At 36.0% G+C, this 8,997-nt stretch overlaps 1 protein-coding gene across 7 annotated transcripts in view; it reads right to left on the bottom strand.

Moving 5' to 3' along the window:
• Positions 1–1,589: 1,589 nt before the first annotated feature.
• The window catches only part of GDAP2 (ganglioside induced differentiation associated protein 2), a 71,477-nt gene continuing 64,069 nt past the window's right edge, over positions 1,590–8,997 (bottom strand). For all 7 annotated transcript variants that reach the window (XM_005610276.4, XM_005610278.4, XM_070267134.1 and 4 more), the window contains one exon: positions 1,590–7,596. In XM_005610276.4, the coding sequence (XP_005610333.1) occupies positions 7,549–7,596 (48 nt within the window). In that variant the 3' untranslated portion in view covers positions 1,590–7,548. The remainder of the gene's footprint in view (positions 7,597–8,997) is intronic.

Here is an 8,997-nt window from a genome sequence, read left to right as displayed (position 1 = left end):
GAACCAATGCCCCTTTTCGTAATAAATTTTAACAGCTACTTTACTATTAGAAATTAAAATTCATAGACAACATAACCCACCTACAAACAATGCTTTAAAAAATCAATATGATGTTATAATTTATAAGCATTTCAAAAAGAAAATGTCAGACATGTCTAAACTAAAAGACATAATGAAATAGTCAAATGCTTTATATACCTACTTATAAAGAATAAATTTGAATTTTAAAGAAGCAAAAGACCAGAGGCCTTTCCATTCAAGTAGTACAGGAAAAGTTATAAACCAGTCTTATTTGTATTTAATAAGAGAAACAGGAAAATAACAAACTGAAGTACGGCTCACAACCCAAATCAAATAGCAGATTGCTAAAACAGAGAACATCAGGTAGAACTGGGCCTTATCTATAACGTGAAGCCAGAACAATTTTCTTATGCTGTGATTTGAGATGAGGCAGTGAAGTATCACAGAAAACATATCTCCTATCTTGATAACCCTCATGTGTGGAGAGGCATGCATTGATTGAACTTAAAGACTTTGCAGATGAGGGAAAGAGCCTGGACGGGAAAAAGAATCAATAATTTCCACAACATAGATTATTATCATGCTTCTATATAAGATGGCACAAAGGGAAATATTTTTAAAGCAGACTTTAACAAAATTCAATGGCAGACTCACATTTCATGTGTCTCCACTACTTTAATAATTTGTATAAATATGTTTTAGTAAAGCAGGGAAAGAATTTGAATTTGATACATACTAGCTCTGTTAATAAATAACTGAGTTCTTTTTACAACTCTCTCCTGGTTATTTTCTCCCATCACCCAATTAAAGAAAAAAGCAAAGCAATAAAAAACCTAGCCTACAAGTGTGCTTACCATTTTTTAGAACTCCAGAATTTATTTTAAAAACTAAGAAAAGATAGAAAACTTACTAGATACTACTTTAAAGGACAGTGAGAACAATTTTTTAAAATGTTTCCCAAGTGAAATTAAGATGTTTGCATACTATTTCTCAGAACTGTCAAGGAATAACAGGGTAATACTGGTGGGGGAAAATTCTTTTTCTGCAAAAAAGGTGTATTGAGATTCAAGGAGAATCTCATGTTATCCTTAGTTTTAGATCTTAACTGTGCAAGAGAACAATAATGCACAAGTTGAGCCTAAGGGTTCTAATCTCCCTTTACTTGACCACAACCTGGCATGACAGCCTTTAAAAGAAATTTATATTTATTTTGTGTCAATTTGATTATTAGTACATCAAAGAATTTTTAAAAGGTACCTTAGCCATTTCCCCTCCATAGAAATATCATTAATTTTACAATAAATATTTTTGAGAAAATACACTTTAAGATTAAGTAAACTTTTAAATAAACAACTTACATTGATGTTCAATATTAAATTATTTTAATTAAAAGCATGAGCTTTGGAGTTAGACTTGGATTTGAATCCTGATTCTACCACTAAATATATAAGATAACACATATAAAGAGCTGGCAAAGTTGAAGGCACATTAATAAATCCTCAAATGTTAGTTGTTATTTCTAATCAAAGCAATGATGGCTACCATTTATAAACACATACTACGGATGCTTTATGAACATTATTGCATTTATTTCTCTTAATTGTTCACTAAGTATTATCACTCTTGTTTAATACATGAAAATACTGAGGTTCAGAAAAGATTGAGAAGCATGCCCAAGTTCTGAACGCCAGTGTGTCAGAAGCCGAAGTACCAACGCTACTAACCACCATTAGAAATTCTGGTGGAGAGAGGGAGAGAAGGGAGTGGGGGAGTGTGTGTGTTTGTATGTTTGCAGAGGGCGGAGGATCCATGAGTTTACTATGAGAATTAGACATTTTTCCTGTTGATGAAAATTTTTAAAATACTCAATATTCATGTTCTGAATTATCTGGAAAAATGCCTTAAAATCAAATATTGCCAGAAGGTCTCAGTGCCTAGGTTTGCATTTGTATTTACTTGCATGTTAAAGCCAGGTTCTGCTTTAGTTGTGTGGGAGGTTCATGGAGATAGAGGCTGACTTAATAGGAAATGATGCATTCAAGCTAGATGAAGACCAAAAGAACAGAACTATGTGCTAAACAAATGCAAGTAATAGTCTAAACAGAGAAAAACAGTGGGTGAATTGATTCACCACATAGCACATCGTAGAAGGTGCGTGCTGAACTCAAAAGAACGGTGCTAGGGGCTGGCCCAGTGGTGTAGCGGTTGGGTTTGTGCTTTGCTTTGGCGGCCTGGGGTTTGTGGGTTCCGATGCTGGGTGCAGACCTATACACCACTTGGAAAGCCATGCTGTGGCAGTGTCCCACATGCAAAGTGGAGGAAGATGGGCACAGGTAGCTCAGTGACAATCTTCCTCAAGCAAAGAGAAGAAGATTGGCAATAGATATTAGCTCAGGCCAATCTTCCTCACCAAAAAAAAGAACATGTACTACAGCACTCAGTACCATAATCAAACTACAAGTGACGGTTTTGTGCTGGCAAAACATCATCATCCATCATATTTAATTACTATCATTTTAAATTTATTAATTTTATAGTTTTGCTTGTGTCTGATCTGTAAACTTCCTTTGGTTTTATACTGTGCAAGAGCTGTAAGCATAAGGCATTTATATGTAGCTTTATGTTTATCTATACTTAACATTATAATAAATAAATGAAGTAAAAAGGAGTTAGAATTATTCCTTATTAAAAGGAGATGTGTGTTATTCAAGTTTGAGAAACACTGCTCTATACTACACTGCATGTGTGTGTGGGCTCCAGCAGGTCACTTAACCTCTCTCTATTACCACCTGCCTCACAGGGTTTGTAGGAGGATTAAAAGAGACAATGAATGTGTGAGTGCCTGGCCCACAGAAGGAATGAAAATGATAGTTCTGTCTCCTTTACCCCAAACAGGGAAAATATGGAAGCTAAATATCGACTAGGCTCTTTTACTCTATGTGTGGTGTTGGGACCAGAAGTATTGATCTCACCTAGGAGCTTGTTAGAACCTGAGAATCCTAGGCTCCACCCCAGACCTACTGTATCAGAATCTGCATTTTAACGTATTCTCAGTTGACTGAATATATGCACATTAAAGTTTCAGAAGCATTAGTCTAGGTCTCCATAGAGAAAGCTGACAGTAAAATTCGCTGCACTTTCTACTACTCTGTAGGTTAACTTTGGTGATTAGAGAAGTGCCAGGTATAAATGGCCAAAAAAGACTGTCCTAACCTGGTGATTCGAAATAAACATTACCGTTTTGCTACGAGTTCTTCATAGGCTGTATATGCATAGAGCGGGGATCCTCTTTAAAAGAGATCCTAAGTCAGAAAGACCAAAATATACTTTTAAATGCAAAATATGCATAAAAGCTTTCTGAATTTTGAATAAACAAATTTTAAGACCAATCAAAACATTTTTAGGTCTCCTTTGCCCAAAAGCAATTAAAATCATTTACCTATGTTAAGCTTTTATTTAAACATTTTGACCCACAAGGTCTGTCTGGTCTGACAAAGTCCTGGCTCAGTTTATAATGACTGTGTGCTTACACTAACAAAACATACTACCAAAAAAAATATGATTGTGCATATAAAATATATTAGTTTTAACTGTTCAACAAAAATATTAGATCACATTCAGCAGTTACGATTTTGTTAGTGTAATTCATCTAGAGAATACCTATGCTTTTCTTGAACTCAGTGAACCCTACACATTTAAGGCATGCTGTAATAAAAAAAGATTCTAAGATACTGTTCCTGGAAGCATAGAAAACAAAGTTAACAACTAATATCCAAGAGAGCCACTAATATCTAAAATGACCTTGACATTATCTGTTTAAGGGCTATTTTGGTAGAATCATTTATTGCCCTAAGTTCTCTTCACATGGGCTACAGAAACCACATGCAAAGAATTAAAACCAACCAGGTTACTGTGTGTGTATATATACAGATACGTATGTATGAGTGTATGTATACATTATATGTATATGTATATATGGTTAGGCCTAATAGGCAATCCTTAAACTCTCTGGGTTTACGATACGACCTAGATTACAGGTAGAACCCTCCTCTATCCTTCATGGTCTCAAGCAATCACACACCAACAGTTAATTACATACCCTGAGGCATATTAGTGCCAGTACAGGTAAAACACTAGTGCATGCTGATTATGATAGCCATAACTTAAGAGAACCAAAATTGAAACTCACTGGCTAACTCCAATGTTACAGGTTTATATGCCGTCTTGAAATCCTTTTGGCCCTTAATACAACCAATCCACTGTGCCTAGAATCATACAATCCTTCTCCTTCCAGTCTGTCAAATTCTAATAACTTCTGTTCACATCTTAAGCAATTTAAACTCTATCTACATACATACACTGACAATGTATCAGGGGAAACTGATTTTTAGCTTATACTGAAACTACATTTTATTGCTTTCCTATCAACTGTTGCAAAGAAAGGATTAACCATTATCTATAGTTTGAATCCATTAAACAATATCTAAGCAAATAGAAAACAGGTAGAAATAGGCAAGCCACGTTTTCCTACTAGAGTGATTATACTCATCCCTCTCCAGAAATGGGAGACATTTTAATCCTTTTAGACTTCAGATATTTGATCAAAAATCTACATGCATTTTTCCTACCAAAAACAGTCTAAGAATCCTGTTGCATAGTCTCAAACTACTGTAGATGGATTCTTTTGAAAAAATAAATATAATAGAGCACCAGCCAATTAAATAAGATATATATATATTAAAGAAAAGAAAATCTTTAAAATATGAACCACCCAGTGTCTAAGCCATCAGAGTCCAATAAAGACTGAGGTTTTTTCAAGAGGTCATTTTTGCTAACAAGAAACGTGAACATAGATGAGTTAAGAATCCAAATATATGCTGAAGCAAGAAACATACTTGTTTTAAAAATCATATTATGCCTTGCATAAGTTAGTTAATATTTTGTAAACTGTTTCTTCCTCAATTCAAATAGCATTTGGTGTAACTCAAGTTTGCTGCACCTAAGGACTGGGTAGTGCTTTGAATTAACATCAGATGCTCGTGGTCATCTCCACACAGTCACCTCTTTATCATCTAATATGTTCCTGAAAATGGCACGTGTTTTCCAGCCTACCCAACCTTTTGACAAAGGCAGATATATACTAAATGTAACTTAATAATTTCAACATCAAGGTCACTGTGTTCCCCTTCCAGGTACATTGAAACAATCTCAGGACATAACACTTGAGACAGTTCTAAAAGCATGAACTTGGTCTCATATCAAATTTAGTTTCACTGAGCAGAGGAGCTCTTATCTTTAGTCACAATTAACTTATGAAATGCAGTTGATATACAGTTCCATACTACCTTTATACCCTAGGACATCAATTGAACTAGAATCTCAGTATATGTAGAATCCTCCTTGTGTTACTAAACATTAATATACCGGTATGAATCCAAAGGAAGATCCTCTCAAAATTATTGCCTACAAGAAACTGTACATATAAATATGTTTCCTTTCAAATGGCAAAGTAGCTTGCAGCTTCTATTATGTATAGAGGAAATGATTCACGGCAGATGCCAATTTAAGGTAGCTAAGTTCAGCTTTAACAAAGAAAAGCTGACATATTTTTATAACTGCTCCTAGTGAAAAGATACCTTAAATATGACCTAACAATTGACTGGAGAAGATAAAGCTAATTTTTCCGATTTTTAAAGCTCAAGGCTCAAGGGTTAAAGGAGTACTGTTTGAGAGGAAAACTAATAGCAGACATCTGACTGGCTGTCTGGACATGATGACCTAGGGAACATACAGGAAGTCCTTAACAAATAAGCATATATAGGGAACAAGCAGTTTTGATTTCTGACACAAGGCAAACGTGTCCATTACATGCAAAAGATAAGAGTGTTTAAGAAATGTAAAGCCCCTTCCTATTTATATGGAAAGATATAGGATGAGGTTAAGACAACTATAGGGGGATTTCTGTAACATAAATGAAGAGAAGTATGTTTCTTTTACATCCACTGAAGAAATAATTTGGGCATAGGGAAATGGGACCCTTGGAAGCACCAATTCTGAGCACATTAGAACAGAAAACTTTTACTTTTTCTTCCCCAAACTGTCAATATACATGATGGAGTGAGGGAAATGGAGGGCGGCTGTAGGAATCAAAAGGAATACGAAGACACCCAGATGGAAATGATAATGGTTTGACCTTAATTCAAGAAGAAATGTTTAAAATGGCTAACAGATGCCTCTCATTAAAGTGTAGCTCTGGGGGAGGAGTAAGCCAGAAGAAATTCTGGGCAAAGCAGAAGGAGGTCCTCAGGGTTGGGATTTTGCACTAACAGCTCTTGTCCCAAGAAAAGAAAAATCACTCAAAAGGTGCCAAGGACAAGAGGAGGGCCTTGTAGCACTCTCAGTATATTTATTATTATTAAATAAAAAACTAATTGAAGACACCCCATCACACAAACTCCTCTAGCATTTTTCATCCAAAGACATCAAAAGCCCTTTCTAAATGCTATCCTCATGATACCTCTGTGAGGTAGGTAGCATAATCCTAATTTTTATTCATAAGCAAGCTAAGGCACAAATAGAGCCTGAGTGTCAAAAGTGGTCTGGAATTTTCTTCACTGCAACGCACTTCAACATATTGAGGCAGGCAACTCAAGAGACATTGCTAGGAAATGTCATTAGAGGGAGTAGCTCTAAGAGCTAAACAAAATCATTCACAACTCTGGGAAGACAGCACACTTTCTAAAGGCTCACTGACAGAGTCTTAGGGGATGCCCTTCATGTAAGAGTACTAATATGCACAGTCCTTTTGAACAAGGAGACCAAATCACCCATGATTATTGGAAAAGGCTGAAGATACAGTCTTGTTTTCCCTACTGTTGAGACCAGAACAGTGGCAATCTTAACAAAACATATAATCCAAGGAACTTTAGTCCTTAAATCTTAATCTTAACTGGTGCAATAAAATTCTAAGACCTATGTTTTGCTAATGCTTTTGATATTTTTGATCGGATACACTTCCACATCCTTGGTCCCAGACAGTTCTCTTTTATCATAACCAAATTATCTGTATAAAATGTAATGCCAGGATCTGAAGCAAACAATGCATCCAGTAAGCATACATTGGTTCTATATATTTTGAGAAATACTTAAGTACACAAAGGAAGCGTGCAATGTTAAAGAGATGATGTGAACGACATTGGTGGCTCATCTAATGGAAAATTCAGTGTCCTTTGAGGAAACTGAAGATACTCAAAAGTTGCTCCCCAATTTCTATTAACAACTCTCTAAAAACGAACATTTTCATTTGATACAAATATACAAATTTAAAATAAATGTGCAGTTCAGAATGGCCTACCATTTTCAGATTGCTTATATGCCAGAAAATATACAGTCAATAAAAAAATACCAGAGAGGTGGGGACAAAAGGCTCTCTGGATCTGTACAGCAAAAATGAATATCACTTCAATAGGTAGTGATTCGTGGAGACAGTGATGTCCTTGGAAACCAGTAGCACTGAAAGATGGCAGGTCACAAATCTGGTGATGGGGGGTAAGATGTATAGTAAGGCCCATTTTCCTGTGGAAAGAAAAAAGACAAGAACATTAAGTAATAACACCAATTCAATCAGCAATGTGAAAGAAAGGGATTTACAGTCAATGACATAGTGTAAGTAAAATGTCTAGCACATGCTTGGCCCTGAGCGGGCTTTCAGTCATCAGAGTAGTCCCACTGCAGTCAGTTAGAGTTGGTGTAAAGCAGGTAGAGATGGGCAGGGTGATAATATTTTTTAATAATATTACCACTATTGAGTATTCTATATGCCAGACACTTTATCAGCGCTTTCCTTGCCTTATCCCTTTATATCCTCACATGCCATGTACGTAGGTAACATCCTCATTTTACAGAAGAGGAAACTGAGGATCACACAGATTGCATAACTCACCTAAGGTCACCTAGCTAGTAACAAGAAGAGCTGAATTTAAATTCATGTCTATTCAAATCAAATGCCCAGATTCTTTTTTGTTAGACTGTGTTGTCTTACTGTGTGCCAAATTTTAACACAGAGTTATGAAACAAAGACAATTATCACAGAGGAATTTAATAACAATAACTGTTTTGGCAGAAATGAGTCTTCTCCATGACATGCCTAAGTGGCAAGCCTTGCAACAATTATAGTTCTTAGGGCGTTTAGTTCAAGATCAAGATGGAGAACTAAATGCCAGAAATGTAATGTCAAATGCAGAAAGCAACAAATCAGCATAAGCGGAAATTTTTTGAACTCATTTTGGCTAACTTTATTTTAATAAAAATCAAGACAGTTAACTTTTGGTGGCTGAACACTAGATTTGATTTACGAGACATCAGATTCATTTCTTAAGGAAAGTATTTCTTTGATAAATAACTTGTTTTTCAGGAAACCACAAGCAGAAAATGCTTAGCATTAATGTAAAATAATAGTTAGGAATGAGAATGAGAGGTAAGATGGAAATAGCATTGCTTTATGGTGTATTTACAATATAGTTATTACAGAGCATTAAATCTATCCAGTCTTGAACAGAGTAGGCAGTTAAATGTTATCTGAGTGACTTAGGGAATCTGCCATTCTTCAGAGCACACGCTCTGGAGCAGGAACTGATCTTGGGACCATAACTAGGAAACAAGGGGATATCTAGAAAAACTTACTTTCTGATTATAAATCTGACCAAGTATCAAAAAGATTCAAAAAGTAAATTTAGGTAGAAACAAATAGTAGGGGTCAGCCTGGTGGCGCAGCGGTTAAGTTCGCACGTTTCGGTTCTTGGCGGCCCAGGGTTCGCCAGTTTCAGATCCCGGTGCCGACATGGCACCACTTGGCAAAAGCCATTCTCTGGTAGGCGTCCCACATATAAAGTAGAGGAAGATGGGCATGGATGTTAGCTCAGGTCCAGTCTTCCTCAGCAAAAAGAGGGGGATTGGCAGTAGTTAGTTCAGGGCTAA

This window comes from Equus caballus, chromosome 5, assembly GCF_041296265.1.
Source record: "Equus caballus isolate H_3958 breed thoroughbred chromosome 5, TB-T2T, whole genome shotgun sequence".
NCBI classification, from domain to species: Eukaryota; Metazoa; Chordata; class Mammalia; order Perissodactyla; family Equidae; genus Equus; species Equus caballus.
This window is presented reverse-complemented; position numbering and strand designations above follow the sequence as displayed.